At 42.2% G+C, this 25,810-nt stretch overlaps 1 protein-coding gene across 1 annotated transcript in view; it reads right to left on the reverse strand.

Annotated features, from left to right (window-relative positions):
* Positions 1-25,810, reverse strand: part of NRDE2 (NRDE-2, necessary for RNA interference, domain containing) — a 766,517-nt gene that overhangs the window by 453,497 nt on the left and 287,210 nt on the right. The window contains exon 6 of the mRNA XM_044073622.1: positions 1,906-2,311. Within this exon, the coding sequence (XP_043929557.1) occupies positions 1,906-2,311 (406 nt within the window). The remainder of the gene's footprint in view (positions 1-1,905; positions 2,312-25,810) is intronic.

Consider the following 25,810-nt stretch of genomic DNA (forward strand, 5'->3'; position numbering starts at 1 on the left):
TAACAAACTTGTAGATAGATTTGGCTCCAATGTCTCCATTCTGTCATGTGCAAACTTCCCAGTACATAGCATCGAGTTGACAACCACCCATCCTCTGTTAATCCTCCCTGACCAAATACCATTTGTGCTCTCCAAAAACACCCCTAGAGCTTTGGGTCTAGATAACGTATCTGCTTCCTGCGCAGTATGAAACATCCCCTATCAGTTGTCCAACTTAAACTTTTCAGCCAAAGCTTCTCTCTACTGGCTGCAAAGCAGAATCCTAGAGAAGAGCTGTATGATTCCTCTACACAAGGGAGGCCCCACCACAGACCCTGGCATCTACAGGCTTGTCAGCCTCACCAGCATCATTTCAAGATAATGGAACACATTGTTAAGGAGTTCATAAACAGAGATGTAGGAAATCCACAGTCCCTACAGCTTAACCAAGTTGGCTTTGTAAAAGGTAGGTCATGCCTATTAAATTTACCTGACTTCTTTGAAAGAGTCAGAGAAGCCAACATCATGCGCACAACTTGCATCGAATTAGTCAAGACTTTTGACAATACACTCTTCTTTAGCGTTTTTAACAAACTGGTCAAAATTGACATAAATCCTTATGCAATTCACTGGACTGACAACTGCCTCACTGACAGACACCACTCAAATTTAATGGCACACTATCCTCCAAGATGTTTGCCATCACTGGTGCAACCCAGGGCTCTGTTTTGGGACCAGTCCTTTTGGCATTGACTTCTCTGATATCAAACCTTACACTAAAAGTATCTGGCTGATGAAGTCCTGGAATACTGCAAGCTTGAAGTCATCTCTAACTCCCCCGAAGACACTCAATATCTCAAAAAATTACCCAAGTACAACAAACTGCTGGTGCCAGGATCAGGTTTTACAGCTGAAAGGCAAAAAAAACTAGCATCATACGATATGGAAAACAGGAACTCTCACATACCTAACATATAAATGATACCCCCCTTGAAACAAACAATTTCACCGGACATGCAGGCACCTTTCTGGATAATGAATTCTCTTTTGACAACCACATACCCAGTGTCATTAAGAAAGCCTCCTACCACCTGACTGATTAATAAAATCATTCCCATTTAGTTAAAAGAGGTGACCATTTCCCTCTACTCTTCCCCCATTAGGACTACATGAAAATACCATGCTCCCCTCACTATATGTACCTGCCCAAACACCAAACCCAGCTTGAAAAACCCCAGTGATTCCTTACTAAGTCAATCTTGGGTATGAACTCCCCAAGTCTGGCTGTCTAAAAATTCAGTATCTTTTCTCTGTATACTACAGCTTTCTATGAAATGAATGATGCTTGGCCTACAATGCCGTAAATGACCCAGCCCTGCTTGATTTACTATACATCCGCAAAACTGGCAGTAGCACTAATACATACTTAAGGGGCCTAAATCTGTACTATAACATACATAAGACTTGTATTTCAGAAACCTCTCCCAAACAATTCTTCACCTGTGCAGCAAACTCCTGCTTTCTGTAAAAGCAAACTACTTCCCTCACTGCCTTCAAATCCAACTCAGACAAATGAACGTGAAACTGCTAATTTACCCCAAGCCTACCTCTCATCCTTTATAGTAGAAGTAACTAGTTGGGTGTACCAGTGGAAATGCAGTGGTTAGGCTTCAAAGGGGCTTTAACTAGGCTAGTGTCTACTTGCAACCTTTGAGCTGTTTGAAAATCAAGTCTGCTAAAAGGAGCAGAAGCCCACTTGCCAACACTGTTACAAAAGTTCATAAAGTAAAAAAGATCTACAAACATAGAAATGTAATAACTAGATTACCTACAAAACACTTAAATCACCCATGTACAAGTTTTGTACAATACATTCAAACAATCACAGATACCATTACATGTTATAGGGATCAGACAGTCTCTTACCAAGCATCGCTTCTTCTGTGCCAGGCAGGGCAGAGTGAGATACCATGCTTTCATCTTGCACAGCTGTCAAAGTGCTGATGCACTTTCCATAAATACTGTTAACTTTTGTCACTGAAAATGTGCTAAACTGACTTTGGCAAAACATCAAATACTTCTGCCACAGATCAGCACTATTTGGATGCAAAAATACCAGCTTTTGCCATTCTTTAAGCAAAGCGGAGGCCTCCCAGAGCTCCTCATACAGCTTCAGTCTGGCCAGCTTTAAGTCCACACTCTCTGGGTTGCTCTCAATAGCTCGATCTAAAATGGCCATTTTTTTCTCCAGAATAATTTTGCGTGACTTCTTATGCACTTCTGATTTCCTATCATCCATAATGTACAGTCCAGGACTTTTCATCAACTCATCCTAAAATGGACAGAAGTTTTGAGAAATGTTTGGTAAGTTTCAAAACAGAGATAAACATCAGTATCCATATCCTAAATGTATCCAATTAGACTAAGCAACAAGTGCATCAGTTGAAGGAAAACAAATATAACTTCCATAAAATGGACAACAATATCCGTTAACATGTTTCGTTTAGCAGGCCTGCACATTAGGGACATATGCTACAACTGCAAAAGAATGTTCCCTTTACATTAACAGAATACATACTTTAGTTGGCATATTGAAACATTAAGTTTTAAACATGTATGAACCAAAGAACAACGAACTGTGGTTTGAAAGTGTACACGGATAAATCAGTCAGTAAATATTGTCGTCGTTGCTAGTCTTGCTTTGTATTTCTCCTCTAGAATCCAGATTAACAAACATTCACTATTCCCACCTTTTGTAAATCTATCAGTACCAGAAAGGACAGCAGCCATTTGCAGACTGAATGTTTGTGTCTTTCGGCTTTTCCCAGTTAGGGGTCGCCACAGCGGAACTCCGGTCTGCTAATGACTGGTAGTTGATTTTTACATACCGAGTTACCAGTCCTGACGCACAACCTTCAATGAAGGTACACCCATTCATGCATGTCTCCACGCAGAAGACACTCTAGCTGAGAATCAAACCGGACAGCATCTTACTGTGAGGCGACAATGCTACCGCAGCAATAATGAACACAAAAAGGAGTCTTCATGATAATCTCATGCAAACTGTACAAGCCAAGGGAAACAATGAGTAGACAATACAGAGTCTTCTCCTACCTGAACTGCTTTGGACACAATATTCTACTCAATTCGCTAAAAGGTAACCAAAATACTGGCAAACACGGACAATTGAGGAACAAACTAAAGCAGATGCAATATAAGATTTAGCTTGTAGTCTTGGGTTTCATTCTCTCAGTCTCCAAAAGTATACTGTGCAACTCTGTAAGTTACCTCAATGAGAACGCAACTCCGGGTGTCTTCTGAAAACGGGAATTAGTATCTAGTAATTATTAGCTGACAAAAAATGTATAACGAACAACAATAAAAGGCAAATGTGTCTTCACTAAAAATGAGAACGCAAAACACAATAAATACAAATTAAAAAGAATACATGTGGGAGGCAATGATCTCTTGAGTGCTCAGAAAATGGGTGGCACAACCTTTTAGGTGTGTCTAGTTAAAGGTGCACATGGCTAGGCATCTTATGGTTCCTAATGATTGCCTGTCTAGTAACTAATAAAAAAGCAAATTTTCATGCCACAGTTAACTCAGTTGGAGTCTTAAAGTAAATCCTATCACTTGTTTATATCTGGGGTTGCTTATAACGCAAAGACCTCCTGGCATTTTCCTTGGCACTGCCACGAGAACATGGCAATAAGCAGCTCCACTCTCATCTGATATTTCATGCCCAAAAACCTGCAAATCATGCCAAGAAGGGGAAGATAAAGCTTAGGGGCCACCCTAATCTACAAAAGAAAAAGAATACTGAATGACTTTCACAGACTTCATATTAGTAATACCTAAACTAATACAATGGGAGAAAGGAAAGTTTCATTTAACTGTGGAACAGCAGAGCTCTGTAGTGCTCAACCTTGAAGTGACACTTTCAAGAACAAGTTAAAAGAACAGCCTCATGGCTTAGTGGTTTTGAACCAAGCTACTGATATGAGAGTTTTAACCATTACTGCACATTAATTATAAGCTTTCCCACCTTTTTTGTGTTTTAGCAGTTTTACTGCCATGGATCCACAATCATTTCTGAAATAAAACCGCACTATTACATTGCTCACGTGATTCCTCCTATACAAGGCTATCTGTGCTACCAAATTTTCCTTCTCCCTCTATCTGTTAAATTTGCATTACTTAAATATTGTTTTATTGTAACACAGAAGCACTGACATCTTTTTTGCTTACTGTATGCTTCTGTAAAGCTTTTGTTCAAATGAAAAGTAAGTGAAATGGGCTGTTTCTAGACACTGATCCAAATACTGTTGAAACGATAATCTTCTGAACTTGGTATATCACTAGGAAGTTATCTCCTGTCACCGGTGCTGGTGGTGCAAAGGGATAATGCCTTGAATTTGGCACAAGCAGCCTCAGTTTGATTAGCGGCTGAGGTGCTTGATGCCTTTGGCAGGGGAGGATGGTAGGATGGAGTAGGATGCATACAGCTGCAATCTTTTAAAGGGAGGCAGTGCTGCAGTGGCCACCCTGCACTGTGATTACAGTTCATATGCATACAGCCACAATCCTTCGGGGGGAGGGGGCATCCTACAGTGTGATTACAGTTCACATGCATACAGCCACATTCCTTCAGAAAGGGCAGTGCTGCAGTGGCCATCCTGCAGTGTGAATATAGTTCACATGCATGCAGCCACAATCCTTCAGAGGGGGCAGTGCTGCAGTGGCCATTCTGCAATGTGAATATAGTTCACATGCATGCAGCCACAATCCTTCTGAGTGGACATCCAGCAGTGTGTCATTACAGTTCATATGCATACTGCCACAATCCTTCAGAGGGGGGCATCCTGCAGTGTAATTATAGTTCACATGCATGCAGTCACAATCCTTCAGAGGGGGGCATCCTGCAGTGTGATTACAGTTCACATGAATACTGCTACAATCCTTCAGAGGAGGGCATCCTGCAGTGTAATTATAGTTCAAATGCATGCAGCCACAATCCTTCAGAGGGGGCATCCTCCAGTGTGATTATAGTTCATATGCATACAAGCCACAATCCTTCAGAGGGGGCATTGTGTGACTACAGTTCATATGCATACAGCAACAATCCTTCAGAGGGGGCAGTGCTGCAGTGGGGGCATCCTGCAGTGTGATTACACTTCACATGCATGCAGCCACAATCCTTCAGAGGGTGTAGTGCTGCAGTGGGGGCATCCTGCAGTGTGATTATAACTCTCAAAGCAATTGCCTGGTGGCAGCCCTTGTTAGGAAATGCACCTGTGTACTTCTACAAGGAGTGCATTTTGAGTCCCTGTGATAATGCAAGTAGCTCAACCTCCAATCAAGGGTGGTGGGGTTTAGGGACTTTCAAAATGTGCTCATTGCCAGAATGCCATCAAAAGTACAAACGTTCTCTAAAGTCTACAAGAGTATCTTGTCTTACAGGAACCTGAGGCTGCCTCATCTCTAGGAAAGAAATGGGCTTGGATTCATCTGGGGGGTGTTGATGGCCAGAAGACACAGGAGGGAAGGCACCTAGAAAAAAAAAACGCTTTCCTGTCAGTAAATGTACTACTTTCTATTCACTAAAGTTTCTAACTTAAAGACTTTTACCACAAAACATTTGAAGCGTTTAGTTAGTAGTGTGTTAGTAATGATATGACTTGTTTAATCGGTGACTCACTATCCATTTTCATTTTATATTTGTGTGCATTATACTTTATTTACCTTGAGATGCTTTTCTGCCCGAGTGCAATGAAAACAGATGATCCTCTTTGAAACTTCCTGTTCAATAACCATAAAGGAATGATGGAGAAAGGAATATATTATATCTGACAGCCTGGTCAGCTAAGTTTTTATGTTCTGTCATCTTCAATGCATTTCACTCAGCAGTTCCTACAGCATCCGAAGTTTCAAGGACCAAGGTCTGGATGACTAAACAGTCCTTAAAATTAGAAAAAGAAGATGCAACTCACTACATAACATGTAAATACAAAATGTGAAGACCTTGTCAAACTTGAAGACAAAGCTTGCATGCTCTGTTCCTAGTGCAGGAATGTCTACGAGCTCAATACAAGAACTTAAGAAAGGCTGTAGTTTCAAACCGAGCAAGACCTAAGCAAGTCCTACAGTCTGAGACAATTATTTACAGCAAACTCTGTACCACAAGTAAGAGGTGTAAAATACTGCTTTGCACACATAACATGATACACAAGCAGCCAGTGAAGAAGGTTTGATGTGGCTGGTATTAATTAGAAATCAAAAAGAAAAAAAAAAGCAATTTTAACATTAGGTTCAAATAAGTGCAACCATTCCGATGGCCACCTATCTGTGGATAAACTAATACTAAAGGATAAAAATACAACATTCAGTATAACAACACTAACTGATCCCTCCTTAGACTGTACAACTGCAAACTGTTTCACTTTTAAGAAATTCAAGAAACACAACTTTACCAGTTCACTCCACTAAACTTTTCTTCACCCATAAAGTGGACCATAAACTCGTAAAATTTACTCTCAGAACAAACTACTTATAGTTAAATACTTGGCTAGCTGCCCTTGTGAGCCATTTTATGACTACCCAATTTCTGTTTTGGTGCTTGTATCAACCTGTTCTGTTAAGTGTTAGACTGGCCTTACCCACCCCATGGTCTCAGTTATAGATTAACCTTTATGAAAATAATTGGGATCGTACTATAGATACTTTGAAGGGCCTAATCCTTGGGATAATGCATTTAGGAGCTGCCTTTGTCCAGTAGTAGCAAACAGAATTCCTGGGGTAAATTTTCTGTTATCATTCCATAGATCCAATGTGCACAAGAATATGTACAGAGATGAGCTTTGTTTTGCATGAATGGGGAGTCTCTTCCAGAGTGGCGGTATCCTCTGTGAGATATACCTGTCACAGGCCTTTGAGGCAGTCCATGTAGGACATATTGTTTAGGCCTTGAATCCAATTAGCAAGGTATTACACATGTCTGGACAGATATATGCCAAAGGGGCATTACTCTCAATGAATAGCCTAATGAGTTGTGAGTAAAGGGGACAATGACTTCCACAGATCTATACACAATTCCTTTGTTTATAAGCTGTGAAATATAGAAGGCCTTTCTTACAACAATATACATATGTTGGTCAAAAGTTAGGTCACTGTCCACATGGATTCATAGGTAAGTACTACTCTAGCTGCCCTTATGGGTCATTTTAAGCCTAGCTAGAATCAAGCCCTGTACTTTGTGTTTGTGAGGCTAACACCTTAACCATTATACTAACTCCCAACCCTGTATACCAACTCCCAACTTCCCCTAAGTTTCCAAATCCCCAACAACCGAGTCAACTTTTAGGGGCATATTATCAATTTGGTAGTTTCCTGGGGTAGATGACTTCCCAAAGGATACAACAATGCATTTCTGGCATTTAGTTTTGGTGTACGACTTTGGCACAAGTTATTTATTTGGGACAAACCATCCTGCAAAATGGATAAGTCATTTGGGAATTCAATAACTGCTCTTAGCTGGCATTTATCTGTAGACTTAATCAGCCAGAACCCACTGGGATTGGGTTTTACTTCAGAGATGTTAAAAGGAAGAGGTCCTACCAGTGAACCCTGGAAGACTCCCCACTGGTGAATGGTCACTCTATGGAGGTAGCTTTCCCTATTTTGATCTCCTACCCTCTATATGCGAGCCAGTTGGCAATCCAGCAGGTGGTATACGGGTTTAGTCTTAGTTTGTCTTTTCTACTATGTTTGAGTTGGGATTATATCAAAACCCTTGACCTGGTCAAGGTATGTAGTGTGTACTATTTTACCTTCATTCATTGCTCTGGTGACCTTTTCAAAGAAGACAACTAGGTTTAGTAAAGACGACCTGGCCTTAACAACCCCAAACTACGATGGGTCCAGTGTCTGGGGATCCCCTATGTCCTTACTGATTAGTTCCGTCTTGTCTTAAGTCTTTCCATCGATTTGCATATGAGACTTATGGGTCTGTGGAAAGTCCTCCCTTATGCAGGGGAATGATGGCATCTGTTCTCCAGTCTTAGGTTGAACAGGGTCATTTTGGGGAGTACAGTAATCATGCTTCATGCTATTTAAGATACTTCCACGGATATTGTCAGGACCCATCGATGCACTAATTTAGCTTCTGCTTTTAGGGCACAGTCTTGTGTGATAGTTGGAGGCAAACTGATTTCAGGTATATCTTGTGGGATTAATGGAGGAGAGAGAAAGGGTTAAAATTTGAGCAGAGCTTATCAGTTGCACTGTGCTTCACGTGACTAAAAAAGGCCTTGTGGTCGGCTTTAGCTTGGGTGAGTATTTAGGATCAAACTTTTCTCTGGTGGATTCTATTAAGCTTCTGAGTTGTTTATTTCATTTACAAGGCCTCTATCACTCTGGGAATTATTCTTTATACTTTTGGGCAAAATTATCTTTCTTTTATTTAAAGCTTGTTGACACCTGGATTCAACTAAGGGGGTTTGTTTCTTGCTTTTGCCATGCACTTGTTTTTACAAGGTAAAGTTGCATCTGTGCAGCTGTTTACATGCTGGAACAGTGTGGCAGTTAATGTTTCTCTGCATTCATCAGTGTCAGTTGGGTTTGGTGAGGATTTGAAATTTGCCAATGTATCACTTAGCAGTAAGTAGTTTGTCTTAGAGAAATTTGTATAGGTACCTCGGGTGAAGGGATCCCTGGTTTTAATTTTATTTCAAAGGAGATGGCTTTGTGGTCAGATCTAACAAGTGAGGAAGATATGCCTTGGATGGTACAAGATGCACCCAAGTTAGTAAGGATAAGATCGAATATATTGCTCCCCCTAGTGTACACTCTGACTAATTGCTCCAGGATGTTGTAATTGACAAAGTCCAGGAACCTCTCGGTGCACTAGTGGTGGAGATGGCTTCACAATGTACAGTTGGAGAGTTTAGATCCTAGGAAAATGGTACGTTTAATATGACTGATTCCAGTTCCTACAGACAGGCATTGTGGTTTTCTTAGGAGGAGTTCTACAGCTAGCTAACATAAGGTACTAGACCTTGCTGATGGTTACTTGGACATGAAGAAACTCTAAGGCATCATGCTGCTTTGCTAGTCTTGATGACAGTCTCTTCTGGAAGAAGACTGAGACACATCCAACCCCCCCTCCCCCGTGCAGTAACTGCACCTGTTCCTTTTCTGGAATACAAGCAGAGTACTTTCCAGCAACCTTTAAAAACAGTTTGGATGACAAGTAATCACAGACTTTCACCTGAAACATTCTTGCCCCCCCAAAATGTTTTTTTTTTTAGTTATGCTCAGTTAGGAGAAGTGTGTTTTTATCTGGTGTGTTTAGATAGTCCGACTGTAGAAGGAATTACATTAGATGTGGCTCTGCTGGAGTTCAATGAAACTTCAGTACACAGTCTAAATGTCTTAAAAAAGGTTGACAAAAAGAAACAAAATGCACTGCAGATGCTCTGAGACATGATCTTAGAGCATGCAAATTAAAAACAATATTTCTTGCAGAGGGCTGCACCTCTCCAAGTCCCCAGTTAATTAAATTTACCAACTCCAAGACTGCATAACACCAGAAAAAAAGGCATACTTCCCAATGCCAGTGTTATGTTGATCTCAAAAAATCAGTTTTCTTGTCATACAAATGCCACAGGCAGGAAAGCTTTCAACTAAAAAAAGTCAACTCATTTTATGGTTACCATATGAATATAAGGATACCTTTCAATATAAAATGTCAAAATCTATGTGTTACTGCCATACAGTACAACACCCGTAAAGGTTCAAAAATTGCAGGTAGCTCTTTGTGTGAGATTGCAGTACAACGGGGCATGAGATTCTGCCTATTCTTCACTGTAGTGTGATCTTGTAGTTGGGATATACATGTAGCAGGGGGTGTGAGCATAAAAGATGATTTTTTTTTAATTTTTTAGGTGGCTTTCTTGTCTTGGTTTTCAGTCTTTTGTTATCACTATTTTGGGATTTACAGTTTTGCATTTTCAATCTACTATAGGTGAAGCGCGCGCGTGTGTGTGTGTTCTTATCACGTCAATGATCATAATCAGTTTGTTATGTGTTTAAAAAATGGATTCCAAGAGACTCACCTCAAAAGCAAAGCTTTAAAGGTGAATCTCTGAATCCATTTTGAATTTTGAGGACACATAACAGACTTAAGTTATGACTGATAACCTGATCATAATTCTTTGTAATGTATGTGGAGTTTTAGCTTTCTAGGTATATTACATGCTAAACAGTTTTACAGCTCTGAAAGCTGTGGCACATGCACACACACACACTCTCTCCTGTATACACACACTCCTACTATAAAGACAGCAGTCAGAAACAAAGTGCACTTCTCATCAACAGCTTTAAATGCAGTTAGTCATGGCATTGCGATCCAAAAACAAAATTGTAGTAGAATTTAAAGTGTGTTACACATTTCAAAACAGTCAGGAGGTTTATATGATGAAGTTTTGTAGTGATTGCTCTCTGTGTGGCAAAGTGAGCATCAGAAATAAGTGTGGTCACTCTACTACACCAAGACCCAAACAACTTCACTTTATTGGGCTCCGTTACTAATTCATGTCTTAGTTAATCCAATCTGGGACTGTGCAGACTGGCTTCAAATGGTCCACAGGATCAACAGCCTAGCATTAAGCAACCAGACATAGTTCATAGGTTCATGGATTATCACTATGAAAAGGATAAGGAACTTGTCATATAACTTTTGGGGGAAAAAACATGAAAAGTGATGTTTCTGATTCATACACTTATACAGCAGACAATATTACAGCCTTCCACTAATATGTAATGGTTACAGTAGTGGAAAGGGTCCTGCAAGACAGGTGAGAGAAAATGGAGGCATAACATTTCTTTTCAGAGTGTTATGTGTACCAGGTTTATATACATCAATGTGTTAGATTGCTGCATCTTCAGCATTTTACATGCTCTTCTCTGTGGTTGTGCACTAGTTACAGCTTAGTAAGAAAAAAAGCTGAAGGTAGTTTTTTTTCTTGCCGAGGAGTTAACAGGTTTCTTCATGATGACCAGGTTCTGGTACAGAACAGGCTACCTGTGAGTTATGCAAAAATAATCCCAGTGTTTTAAAGAGATAAGATTCACAGTTCTGAGTATGAAAAAAAAACATCACTGTTCATCAGCACAAACGATTACTACATATTAAAAAATGGAAAAAATATTTCTGCAGATACTTTTATTTTACTAGTTTCTGAACAGCAAGAAGGAAAGTACAGTTTTGTACCTACCATAAATGTAGATGTTCGAGTGCTAATACAGCTGCAGTCATAACAGATGGGTTCTCCTGCCGTCAGGCGGGTCCTCGGTCGGCCGAATTCCAAAGTCTAGGTCCGGCGTCGGTTGTCGTCGCTTTCTTTCCTGACGTCAGTGCAACAGGGGTATATAAGACACAGCCGACGCCATTTTCTTCAGTCTTTCTTGCCCCAGATGTCAGGTGCCCCCATAAGGAAGGCAATATATATAAAAATATATATATATATCTAATATATAATCATGCATTGTAATATAATCAAAAACCAGTAGTTGCAAGCAAATACATCATAGAAGGATAACCCAATCAAGATGTAAGATAAGGTGTTAGCCACTAGGTCTGTACCCAGAGGGGAAGGTGGGAGGGAAAACTGGACTGCAGCTGTATTAGCACTCGAACATCTACATTTATGGTAGGTACAAAACTGTACTATGTTCATCGTGCATACAGCTGCAGTCATAACAGATGGGTAGAATCCCAAAGCTATGCACAGGGTGGTAGGCACTAGGTGGAACTGGGAGGAGCCAGAATGCCCTGCAACACAGCAGTGGCAAAGCCTGCTCTAGTTTTGGAGTATAAAGGTAGGTGGTAGTGTTTAGTGAAGGTATGCACAGAACTCCAAGTGGCTGCCTCCAAAATATCTTTGGTAGGGACTCCTCTGAGGAAGGCTGCAGAGGTAGCTGTGGCCCTTGTGGAGTGGGATCTGATGCCTGCAGGTACAGATTTACCATGAAAGGAGTAACAAAACCGTATGCAGTGGCCTATCCATTTTGAAATTGTCTGTTTGGAAATTGGCTTCCCTTGAGCTCCTACAGCATAGGACACAAAGAGTTGTTCTGATTTCCTGAAAGGCTTTGTTCTGTCCAAATAGTAACGTAGCTGTCTATGGATGTCTAAGGAATGTAGCAGCCTTTCCCCTTTGTTTTGAGGATTGGGGTAAAAGGTAGGTAAGTGTATGGCTTGATTTAAAGCTACCCTGGATACTACCTTAGGCATAAATGACGGGTTGGTTCATAGGGAAACCCTGTCCTGATGGAAGATGAGAAAGGGCTGCACAGCCATGAGGGCTTGTAGTTCCGAAACCCTACGAGCTGAGGTAATGGCCAGAAGGAAAGCTGTTTTCCAGGACAAATATTGCAAATCTGTTGAGGCAGCTGGTTCAAAGGGAGGCAATGTTAATTTTTCTAGAACGTAATTAAGATCCCAGGCTGGAATTGGTTGTTTCCTTGGAGGTCTTATATTCTTAGCCCCTCTGAGGAACTGTCTTAAGAGTGGATCAGTGTTGTATTCTGCAGAAATGGCTGAGGCATGGATTTTGATGGAGGAAAATGAAAGTCCACTGTTCAACAGCTCAGCTAGATACTGTAATATCTGAGGCAAATTCAGTTTTCTAGGATCCTGGCCTTTTTTCTCATTCCAAGCGCAAAACCGTTTCCCTTTTGCGGAGTAAGCCTTTCTAGTAGATGGCCTTCTGGCCTCCAAAATGACATCCTGCACCTCCTTGGATAGTAGGGTCTGTTGTGGTGTTAAGGAATTTTCCATGCAGCCAGATTGAGTGTTTTCAGCTGACTGTGAAGAGTTTTGTAGCTGTGCTGAGTCAGTAGAAGAGGCATTAGAGGTAGGGTCCAGGGAGGAGAATGTGTTAGGCTCCTCAGGAGTGGGTACCAGTGTTGTCTTGGCCAGTCTGGAGCAATCAGTATCATCTTCGGTCTGTCTGCTCTTGCTTTCAAGAGCACCTTGGGCAGAAGAGGCAATGGTGGGAAGGCGTAAACTGTCCGTGCTGCCCATCTGAAAGAAAGGGCGTCCACTCTCCAGGCCTTTGGGTGGAATGTCCTTGAGCAGAATTTTGTCAATTGATGATTCCTGTGGGAGGCAAAGAGATCTATGTCTGGCCTTCCCCACACTTGGATTATATTTGTAAACACTTGAGGATGCAACATCCATTCGTGCGGGTCTGTCATATTTCTGCTTAGATTGTCTGCCAGTGAGTTTTCCAAACCTGGCAGGTACTGTGCTTGAAGTTCGATTTGCCATTCCAGAGCCAAGTTCCAAAGTGACATGGCCAGCCTGCACAGGGGGTATGAATGTGTTCCTCCTTGTTTGTTTATGTACCACATTACTGTGGTGTTGTCTGTTCTTATCAATAATTGCCCTGGATGCAGGAGGTCCTTGAAAGCTGTAATTGCATTTATCACTGCTAGCATTTCCTTTTGATTGATGTGAAGGTGCTTTTCCTTTTGGGACCATTTGCCCTGAATGCACCTGTCTGTCATGTGGGCTCCCCAGGCGTAGTCTGAGGCGTCTGTTGTGATGACTTGATTTGCTTGAGGCTTGCAGAATGGTAGACCTGTGTTTGTTTGGCATGCTTGGGCCCACCATAGAAATTCCTTTTGCAAACATGGGATTAGTGGTATTATTGTTTCCAAACTGTGGCTGTGTTGAGACCATAGGTTTTTTAGGTACCATTGAAGTTTCCTCATATGCAACTTTGCACATGGGATTAGAAGAATGCAAGATGCCATGAAGCCCAGAGCCTGCAGGATTTTCCTTGCAGTTAGCCTGGTACAATTTGCTAGTATTTTGAAGTACTGAGTTAGTTGCCCCTGTTTTTCTGGCGTAAGATAGGCCATCTGGGTGTTTGTGTCCAAGTTGGCACCCAGGAAAATTATTTTCTGAGATGGTGTTAGCCTGGATTTCTCTTTGTTGACTGTGTATCCCAGAGAATTCAATAACCGTGTTACATAAGCCAGATGTTCCAGAAGTATGTGTTTGCTGTTCGCTTGGATCAGGCAGTCGTCCAAATAAGGGAAATTTGTATCCCTTGACGTCTGCAGTAGGCAATTACTGATGCCAGGCATTTCGTGAATACTCTGGGTGCAGTAGATAAGCCAAAGGGCAATGCAGAGAATTGATAGTAGATTGAACCTGCAAGAAATCTGAGGTATCTTCTGCAGCTTTGTCTGATTGGGACATGCAGGTATGCCTCCTTGAGGTCCAATGTTACCAGCCAAGACTCCTTGCCCAGCATGGGAAGAAGCTGCTGTAAGGTGAGCATCTTGAATTTTGGTACGAGTAGAAATGTGTTTAGGATGGATAAGTCCAAAATGGGTCTCCAATCGGTTCCCTTCCTTGGTACCAGGAATAGTCTGGAATAAAAACCTTGACCTTGTTCTTGAGTAGGTACCTCTTGAATAGCTTTCATGTCCATGAGCTTTGAAATTTGTATTGTAGCCTCTGCCCTTTGATTGTGTGGCAGGTTCAGCATGCCTCTCATTTTTGGAAGAGTGTGAAAATTAAATCTGTAGCCTCTGTTTATAATGTCCAGGATCCATTTGTCTGTTGTGATAATATGCCAATTTTTTGAAAATAATGTCAGCTTTCCTCCCAAGGGTGCTGCCAGCTGAGACTTGCTTGGCATGCAAAGGGGAAAGTCATTGGGTTTGTTTCCTGTATTGTTGTGCACTGTCTTCGCCACCTCTTGGTGCTGGAGTTTACCATTGTCTGCCTCTATATGATCCTTGAGATTGTCCTCTGCCCCTTGTGCGCCTGTATCTACCTCTTTGGGGCTTGTCCATGGCTGGAAAGGACCAGTTTTTTGAAGGCCAATTTCTGCTAAAACGTGGTGGCTGTACCTGTAGAAAAGCTTTGACTGTTTGCATAGATTTAGCTTTTTCTTCCATTTTCCGTAGTATCTCCTCAGCATTAGTACTAAATAATACATCCTTTTGTAAAGGAGCATCTAGTAGTTTAGCTTTAACATGATCAGGCAAGGTTTGTTCCCTAAGCCAGGCATGTCTACGAATGACTGATCCTGTAACAGCAGCTCTACTTGAGGCCTCTAGAGCATCATAGCCACATTGTAAGGTGTGCTTACCCACTTGTTCTGCACTATGCATCATATCCTGCAACTCCTTCAAATCTGGTTGTTCAGGTTGTGACATTTTATTCCTTAATTGAGATAACAGAAACTGCTGATATTTAAGCATATGGAACTGACAATTTAAGGCCCTCATGGCTAGGGTGGCCGAGGTATATACCTTTTTTCCCCACCTTTCTAAGGATCTAGACTCTCTTTCGGAAGGTAATGGATTCTTAGCAGTAGAGGCCTTCATTCCCTTGGGGCCTTGAGAAATGGTTTCAGGGTCAGCATTATGGCTTTTGTAAAGAAATTGGTGTGAGTTAGGAACTCTGTAGTACCTATCAGGCTTGACTGGGACAGGAGGCAGGGAATCCGGATTAAGGCGAGCCTCCGAGTAAACATCATCAAGTATGTCCAAGACAGGAGGAATCGCCAGAGGTCTGTGCTGAGGTAGCAAAAGAAATTCCCTAAGTCTTTTCTTGGAATCTGAAAAATCTTGGCCTTCCCAATGGAAGTGTTCCCTCAAGGTATGCAAGGTTTCCCCGAAAGAAAAATCCTCTGGGGGAGATACAGAAGGAATGGACTGCTCTGCATCAGAATCTTCAAAAGGAGTACGAGTGTTCCTCTTCATCAGAATGTTCTGAAATAATGGAGCCCTGGTCAGAAGAGGAGAATCTTCCTCCACTCTGGTTCTCTTGTCCGGAGGGGGTTGGGAACCCCTGATAAGAGTAATTAAATCCTCAGCCATTTTGAGCATCTGCTTTTAGGCATGGGACCTGGAGATGGGCCCTGTGCAACAGGCCTCTTGGGATGCATGGCTGGTTTGGACTTAGTAAAGGCCTTTATGGAAAAGGAAGATGAGGGTCTGAAGACACCATGGGTGGAAGTGGACCTGTCCACATTAAGAGGCTCAACACTCACAGTGGCTTCGGTAGCTGTAGTCAGGGTATGGGCCGAGGCACCTGCGGTCTCGGTTACAGAAGACACCGCCAGAGAAGTGTCGTCGGTAGTCAGGGGCTGCGTAGGCACCTCGCTGAGAACCGGACCACGTGTAGTCGGTTTTGGCGTGGTGTCGGTGGAGACCGCGGACCTCGCGTGTCTGTCTTTGTCCTTGCGTTTTTTGGACAAAACAGTAGTCGGAGTTTCCGACGACATTTTATAATCAAAAGCTTTACCAAAAAAGTGCTGGGCGAACTCCGCCCGACGCTTAATAGTGCGTTTATTGAAAGTAGCACAAAAGCGACAGCCCAAGACGTCGTGGTCTGGGCCTAAACAAGGTATACAGAGGGAATGGAAATCCTTATGCGGTATTTGCTTCCCACAAGAAATACAATTGTTAACTTTGTCTGACATCGGTCTGAGGCAAGAAAAGTTTCCCCAACGGGGTACTTAGCTTTAAAGAAGACTTCGGTTTCCAAATTTTCGTAATTTCAGGAGCTGGCCGACCGGCACTTGCGAACTGCTTCTGCTTCGGGCACCGCGCGGCAAAAAAGACTGAAGAAAATGGCGTTGGCTGTGTCTTATATACCCCTGTCGCACTGACGTCAGGAAAGAAAGTGACGACAACCGACGCCGGACCTAGACTTTGGAATTCGGCCGACCGAGGACCCGCCTGACGGCAGGAGAACCCATCTGTTATGACTGCAGCTGTATGCACGATGAACATGGAGTACACATATCCTACAAATTTCAACCATGCCTTCAATTCATTCATTAATTTTCCAATCATATCTCTCAACCTCTTAGAGCAAGAAATCTGGAAAAAGCCATAAATAGTGGGGTGGGACAAAGGCCCCAAAATAGTGACAATTTTTAAATACTGCTCTTACAAACTTAGAAAGTTGATAGAATAATAGGTTTTGTTTTAGCATGGAATTTCTGAAGGGTATGAAGTCTGAAACTCAAATGTCTGTCATCATTTTTTGTTTTCAATCTTTAATGACTTGCCAATAATTCGTCAGAAAAAATACAGTTTTGTACCTACCATAAATGTAGATGTTCGAGTGTAGACACTGCTGCAGTCATTACACTTGGGTTATCCTGCCATCAGGCGGTTCCCCAGTCGGCCTGAGTTCCAAAGTCTTGGTCCAGCATCGGTTGCTGTCGCTTCTTCCATGACGACAGTGCGCCAGGGGGATATAAGATGCAGCCGACGCCATTTTCTTCAGTTTTTCTTGCCCCAGATGTCAGGTGTCCCCAAATAGGTAGGCCTTGCAAATTGCTAGTAAAACATATAATAGAAAAGCAAACAACCATTTTTAATTACCAGCAAATACTCCCTTTAGGAAATAAGGGTAGAAGAACTAGGTATGTACCAGAAAGTAAGAGGGGAAGGAGGGAGGGTACCCTGGACTGCAGCAGTGTCTACACTCGAACATCTACATTTATGGTAGGTACAAAACTGTACTATGTTCATCGTGTGACACTGCTGCAGTCATTACACTTGGGTGGAATCCCAAAGCTGAGGTAGGGAGGATGGATCTATAAGGCATTAGGGGGTGGCTATAAGGCCCTGCAGCACAGCAGTGGCAAAGCCAGCTCTGGATTTGGAATATAAAGGCAAATAGTAATATTTGGTGAAGGTATGGACAGAACTCCATGATGCTGCTTCTAAAATATCCTTGGTAGGCACTCCTCTGAGGTAGGCAGTTGAAGTGGATGTTGCCCTGGTGGAGTGAGATCTAATGCTGCTAGGTACAGGTTTCCCATGGTGGGTATAGCAAAAACGTATACAGTGAGCTATCCATTTTGAAATAGTCTGCTTTGAAATGGCTTTTCCCTGTGCTCCTGCAGCGTATGCTACCAATAATTGCTCAGATTTTCTGAAAGCTTTGGTTTTGTCCAAGTAGAAGCGTAACTGTCTGTGAATGTCCAAGGAATGTAGTAGTCTCTCCCCTTTGTTCTGTAGTTTTGGATAAAAAGTTTGCAAGTGAATAGTTTGGTTTAGAGCCACACTTGATACTACCTTTGGCATAAACGTAGGGTTAGTTCTTCCTGGTGGAAGATGAGGAAAGGTTCCACTGCCATTAGTGCCTGTAATTCTGAAACTCTTCTTGCTGATGTTATTGCCAGTAGCAGAGCAGTCTTCCAAGAGATGTATTTTAAATCTGCTGTGTTAGCTGGCTCAAAAGGAGGTAAAGTTAATTTTTCCAAAACAAAGTTGAGGTCCAAAGTTGGTGTAGGTGCTCTATGGGGCGGTCTCATGTTTTTAGCCCCTCTGAGGTACTGTTTGAGCAAAGGATTTGAAAAAAAAATGGTGGATCCGTGTCATAATGAGCAGAAATGGCTGAGGCATGAATCTTGATGGATGAGAAGGAGAGGCCCTTGTCCAGCATCTCAGTTAAGTATTGAAGTATCTGAGGAATGTTTGGTACAAGAGGGTCAAAACTGTGTGCTTGGTTCCAGGCACAGAATCTCTTCCATTTATCCGAGTAGGCTTTCCTGGTGCTAGGCCTTCTGGCCTCCAGAATGACATCCATAACAGCTTTGGAGAGAGGCAATGCTTGCTTGGTTAAGGAATTTTCCATGCAGCTAGATTTAAGGTCTTTAGCTGGTTGTGAAGTATCTGATTGTTGGGTTGTGTCAACAGCTGTAAGATTTGAGGCAAAATCCAGGGTGGTTCTTGTGTTAAGTTCTTTAAGATTGGGTACCAGTGCTGGCATGGCCAGTTTGGTGCAATCAGGATCATCTTTGGTTCTTCCTGCCTGGCTTTTATGAGTACCTTTGGAAGGAGAGGTAAAGGAGGGAAAGCATATACTTGTAATTTTTTCCAGCTGAATGAGAGGGCATCCACTTTCTATGCTTGTGGATGGTAGCTCCTTGTGCAGAATTTATGTAGTTGGCAGTTCATTGGGGTTGCAAACAGATCTATGTCTGGTTTCCCCCATTTTTGTGCTATCATTCTGAATATTTGTGGACTCAATTGCCATTCGTGAGGATCCATGATGTTTCTGCTTAGGTCGTCTGCCAGTGTGTTTTTCTCTCCTGGCAGGAATTGTAACTGCAGATGAACTTGGTAGTTTAAAGCTGTGTTCCACAAGTTCATGGCTTGTCTGCAGAGGAGGTAGGAGTGTATGCCCCCTTGCTTGTTTATGTACCACATAACTGTGGTGTTGTCTGTCTTTAGTAGTAGTTGTCCTGGATGTAGCAGGTCCTTGATTATAACTGCATTTTGTACAGCTAGCATCTCTTTTTGATTGATGTGGAGATGTCTTTGTTCTGCAGGCCACTCGCCCTGAATACATTTCCTGCCATGTGTGCTCCCCAGGCGTAATCCGATGCATCTGTTGTCAGTGTCTGCCTGGCTGTGGGTTGAGTAAAAGGCTGTCCCTTGTTGAGGTGACGAGCTTGAGCCCACCACTGAAACTCCTGTTGTAGGCAAGGAATTAGTGGTATAACGGTTTCCAAATTTTGACAGTGTTGAGACCATACACTCTTTAGGTACCATTGTAGTTTCCTCATATGCAGTCTGGCATATGGAATTAGTAGTATGCAAGATGCCATGTAGCCCAAGGCCTGCAGAATTTTTTCTTTCAGGGAGTTGGGTCTTTGTTGCCATTAAATGAAAATACTGAGTCAGTTGTCCTTGCTTGTCTGGCGTGAGATAAGCCATCTGGGCCGTTGTGTTTAAGCTGGCACCCAGGAATATTATCTGTTGTGAGGGCACTAGTTTTGATTTCTTTTCGTTTACTGTGTACCCCAGGCAACTTAATAACTTTTTTACGTACGCCAGATGCTTTAGAAGAATGTCCTTGCTCTCTGCTTGGATTAGGCAGTCGTCCAGGTATGGGTAAATTTGAATTCCTTTTTGCCTGCAAAATGCAATTACTGGTGCCAGGCACTTTGTGAAGACCCTAGGTGCAGTAGAGAAGCCAAAGGGCAGTGCAGAGAATTGATAGTGCATTGAACCTGCTAGAAATCTGAGGTATCTTCTGCAGTTTTGTCTGATAGGGACATGCAGGTATGCCTCTTTGAGGTCCAAAGTCACGAGCCAAGCTTTCTTGCCCAGCATGGGAAGAAGTTGCTGTAGTGTCAACATTTTGAATTTCGGAATATCCAGGTAAGTGTTCAGAGAAGAAAGGTCCAGAATGGGTCTCCAGACTTTGTCCTTTCTGGGAACCAGAAAGAGTCTTGAGTAAAATCCTTGTTCTTGCTCTTGTGGTGGTATCTTTTGAATAGCTCTCATGTCCACGAGTGCTGTAATTTGTTTTTGAGCCTCTGCCCATTGATTTGGTGGCAGATTTGGCATTCCTTTTAACCTTGGAAGAGTTTGGAAGTAGAACCTGTAACCTTGAGATATGATGTTGATTACCCATTTGTCTTTGGTGATGCAATGCCAATTGTGATAGAAAAGAGCCAGCTTTCCTCCTAAGGGGGCTGCCAAGAGAGAGCTGTTTGGCAGCTGTAGTGGGAATTCATTGAGACTGTTTTTTATAAGGTTGAGGTCTGTCTTCCCCTTCTTTCTAGCCTGGTGCACCCCATTGTCGAGGTCTGTAAGGGCCTTGTGTCTGACCTCTACCTCTTGGACGTCTATATCTGCCCCTTTGAGGTCTGTCTGTGACTGGAAAGGACCAATTTTTTGTTGGCCAATTTCTGCTAAAACGAGGCGGTTGAACCTGTAAGAAATCTTTGACCATTTGCATAGATTTTGCCTTATCTTCCATCTTTTTTAATACCTCCTCTGCCTTAACTCCAAACAACACATCCCGTTGCAAAGGTGCATCCAGTAATTTGGCCTTAACATGATCTGGTAACGTATGTTCTTTTAATCAAGCATGCCTTCTAATGACAGAGCCTGTAACTGCTGCTCTACAGGAGGCCTCTAAGGAATCAAAACCACATTGCAAAGTATGTTTTCCCACTTGTTCAGCTGCATGCAATAAATCCTGCATTTCTTTCAAATTAGGAGGATCTGAATCTGGAAGCATCTTTTGTTTCAACTGAGACATTAAAAATTGCTGATATTTTAGCATGTGAAACTGGCAATTTAAGGCTTTCATGGCTAAAGTTGCAGATGTATAAACTTTCTTGCCCCATCTGTCCAATGCTCTAGAATCTCTGTCAGAGCGGACTGGGTTTTTAGCTGATGAGGCCTTAATCCCTTTGGGACCCTGAGAAATAGTTTCAGGGTCAGCAACAGGGCTTTTGTATAGACATTTGTGAGAGTCAGGGACTCTGTAATATCTATCTGGCTTAACTGGGGCTGGTGGTAAGGAGTCAGGGTTTAAGCTGGATTCAGTGTATACATCATCCACAATATCTAACACTGGCGGAATAGCAAGGGGTCTGTGTTGAGGCAATAAAAGGAAGTCTCTGAGCCTTTTCTTGGATTCTGAGTAATCCTGGCCTTCCCAGTGGAAATGCTCCCTCATGGTATGTAAGGTCTCCCCAAAGGAGTAGTCCTCAGGCGGAGAGGCTGATGGAATGGATTCCTCAGCATCAGAATCCTCATAAGGGGGTAAGGAATACCCTAGGTCTGAGGATGAGTCAGAGGAAATGGAGACATGGTCTGAAGATTCGTAGTCTGCTTCTTGTCTGGGCCTTTTATCTGGAGGGGGTTGGGAACCTCTGATCAGGGTGATTAGGTCTTCGGCCATTTTTAGCATTTGTTTCTTAGGCATGGACGCCTGCCCTGGAGATTGCTGTGTCTGTTTCTTTGCTTTTATAGGAAGCTTAGACTTAACAGAGGGTTTAATTGTTAACTGGTTAGGTCTGAAAACACCCTCTGAAGCTGTGGATTGTTCAGCTACTTCGGTTCCCTCTGTAGGATTAAGCTCAGTAATTTGAATTGCAGGAGCATCCGAAGGCCCAGCCAACTCCACGTGGGAGTCGGAGGCGGTCTGTGGTTCTACTTAAGCGGTCGTCAGGGGCTGCGTAGGCGCCTCGCTGAAAACCAGAGAACCGGCGACCGGCCTAGAAGAGGCCTCGTCGTCAGTCTTGGGCCTCAGATGCCTGTCCTTGTCATTGCGTTTTTATGAATTCCGGTCGTCGGAAGTTCCGACGGCATAGTGTAATTAAATTAAATTTTCTGCCAAAATAATGTCGGGCAAAATTAAACCGATGTTTAATAGTGCACTTGTTAAACCTAGCACAAAACCGACAATCAGTGACGTCGTGGTCTGGGCCTAGGCATGGGATACAGTAGGAGTGGAAATCCTTATGAGGTATTTGCTTCCCACAAGAAATACAATTATTATCTTTTACTGACATCGGTCTGAGGCAAGAAAAAGTTTCCCCAATGGGGCACTTAGCTTTTCAGAAGACTTTGGTTCTGGATTCGGTATGAAAATCTCAGGAGTCGGCTGACCGGCACTTGCGAACTGCTTCTGCTTCGGGCACCGCGCGGCAAGAAAGACTGAAGAAAATGGCATCAGCTGCATCTTATATCCTGCTGGCGCACTGACGTCAGGGAAGAAGCGACAGCAACCAACGCCGGACCAAGACTTTGGAACTCAGGCCGACTGGGGAACCGCCTGACAGCAGGATAACCCAAGTGTAATGACTGCAGCAGTGTCACACGATGAACATCCACATTTTTTTGAAAAACAGGCCAAAAATATGAGGCAAAAATCTGGACATTCTGTGAAAAGCTGCACGTTTCCATTGCCTGCTTTGTCCTATTAAGGGTTATACAGGAACCAGGATCTATTTCAACACTCAAAGTGTAGAGAATTACTCTTTGATGGGATGTCAGTCCACTGCAGGTTGCACACATGTGCAATCACTTACACATAGACAAACACTGCAATCTCATCTACAGTTAATTCAAAGGCTTGTTAAGTCACTCACAGCATTGTCTCTGGGATGAGAGAGGTAACTAGCACCTAGAAAAACTCTCACAGACACAAGAAGGACAACCAAATGCACACTGAAGTCACTAACAGAGAAATGAGCTGAAGAACCCAACACTGAGACAGTAGTGCTCATTTCTGTACTGCTGCCATGAAGTGTAAAGAATCTGCAATATCCTACTGAACTAAGCAAAACCATTACATACAACTGCCTGCGTTCAGAAGATCTGATGGTGAGACCATGACATCAGAATCAGCAAGTGTTCAAGCTCAGGTTGGATTTTTATGATTTGAATGCGATAGGTTTTGTACAGTCATGAAAAAATAAGGAGACCAAAAATGCACTTCTCTCAGCAAGCAAGCAGTTGTCAAGATGAATTCTGGTTCTCTGAATTATGCTAGAAGCACATAATAAGGAGAAGCTGGAAGGTAATGTTATTAAAAACCTGTTAAAAATAAAATAGCAAACTAAAATTTATCAAATGCATTTTAATAGTAAACTAACCCTTAGCAACGTAGCTCAAACTCCTTCAAAAGAAAAAGGTTTGCAAAAGAATGCATCCACCATCAACTCCCCTACCCAGTGAAATATAGAAAAGCAAGACTAAATGACAAAATGCAAACTTTCATGCTTAGTATGTGAAACTGCCATTTCTCAAAATATCCCCTTTCCTCTGCGGCATGGCAATCTCAGGACTGTTACAGACAAGTTTGATGGACATGGGAGGCAAGTCCTGCAAAAAACGAAAAAAAAATGCAGGAGAGCAGTGACAATCAACATTCACTGCTGCCTTGTATTTCTGGACAGTTTTTTTTTTTTGTTTGTTTGTTTTAATTCCAGGATTCACATTCTATGTCTCATAATTACAACAAGGAGCCCATTTTTTCCTGGTATGGCTAACAGATCAATCTCTAATATGTCCTTCTCAAAGAATACCCCTAATCAGGCAGGTCCCTCTTACACTCATCTTAAGAAGAAGACTGAAGCTGCTTTCACGGAAGTTCACAAGGACATTCATAAGGACATTCATACCCCCCCCCCATAATGCAAAAAACTGTAAAGTACAGTTGTGTAGGTAAGCTTACAGTAGCAGTAGATGTTCAAATGATCACTGCTGCAGTAGCCTTAACTATCTATATATATATATATATATATATATATATATATATATATATATATATGGGTTACATCCTGCACAGGATATATCAGTTTCAGTTGGCCAGCTTCCAAAGCTTCAAGGACACCTTCTACATCCCCAAACTGTTATTCAGCTCAAGCTGAGCTGAAGGAAAAGGCAGTGGTTTAGGCACCAATTCCTTCAGAGCTTTCATACAAACTGTGAGGAAGGCCAGAGCCCTAAAATTTTAATGTTAGGAAACAAAAGTTAGAAGTCCTCACACTGGCAAGAAACACATTCAAAAATAAGGGGGTGGCTACTATGGCAGTGATCATTCTAACATCTACTGTTACGGAAGGGTTTACTTGCACAACTGTATTATGTTCATCATATAGATCATTGCTGCAGACCTTAGCTATATGGGTAGATTACCACAGCTTAGGCTGATATGGGTGAGTAAGGATGACAGTCTAAGAGCCCCTGGAGAAAAGTCTAAGACAGGCTTTGCTAGGATCCATCTAGTTTATAATGCTTTATAAACGAATGCACAAAGGACCATGTTGTTGCTTCTATAATACTTGTAGAATCCAACCCTTTCCAAAAAGCCACAGATGAAGCCAAGGCCCTGGTATAATGAGCCTTAACTATAACTGGAATAGCTTGTTGTGGTGGGTGCAGCAAAAGTAACAGCATAAGACCATTTGGAAATAGTCTGCTCTTTTTACCTTCACACAAAATGAACAACTGACCAGAGTTCCTAAAAGATTTTGCTCTGTCACGATAACATTTGATAAGTCTATGGATATCCAAGGTATGGAGTAACTTTTCCCTTTGTTTATTTAGTTTCAGAAAGAAGACAAGGAGATGGCTTAACTCACAGAAATCTTGCATATCATGTTATGCATTAAAAATTATTAGTTTTTAAGGAAACCTTATTTTTGTAGAAAATGAGATCAGGTTGATCCTCCACAACAGTTTGCAACTCAGATACTCTTCTTGCAGAGGCCAGAGCAATCAGTAATACTGTTTTCCATATTAAGAATCTGAGGTCAGTCTGATGAGTAGGTTCAAATGGAGAGTTATTTTTTCCAACGTGAGAATGCATCGAAAGAGGGGGATCTATGGACAGACATGTTGAAATGGACGATAAATGACCCTTCATGGAGTAAGACAGGCAAGAGTATAGTAACTCACACAAATACTGTAGAACCAGTGAGACACCAGTCCTGAAAGGGTGCTGCTTTTTGACTTGGCACCAAATGGAAAATGTTTTTCATTTAGTAATAAATTACTTTCTAGTAGCACGTTTCACTGCCTCCATTAGTACCCGCTGCACATCCTCAGAAACAGGTGGCTAAAAGGTGTCAGTATGCTATCATCCAGGCATTTAGATGCAATTGTTATGGAATGGGATATACTCAACACTTTTTGACCTTTGTGAGTAGATTTTGTCTGTGAGGAAGCTTCTTTGCCTTTGGCCATTTCCAGTAGGATGGAGAACCACTGTTGCCTGGGCCAGAAAGGAATGACCACAATGATCTTTGCGAGCCCTTTTGAATCTTCACAATGACCTTGGCTATTAGTGGAAAGTGTGGAAAAGCAGAAGGGCAGCTTTATTCTAAGGAAAAGAAAAATAGTCTGTTTTCCAGACCGTCTCATGTGTAGTCCTGAAACAGAATGTAGCAATCTGTTGTGAGTGGATGCAAAACAATCTACTTGAGGTGTTTCCCACAAATGGATCAATTCCTAAAGACCCTTTGATTCA

This window comes from Protopterus annectens, chromosome 6.part0 (assembly GCF_019279795.1).
Source record: "Protopterus annectens isolate FY-2018-M chromosome 6.part0, PAN1.0, whole genome shotgun sequence".
NCBI lineage: Eukaryota > Metazoa > Chordata > Ceratodontiformes > Protopteridae > Protopterus > Protopterus annectens.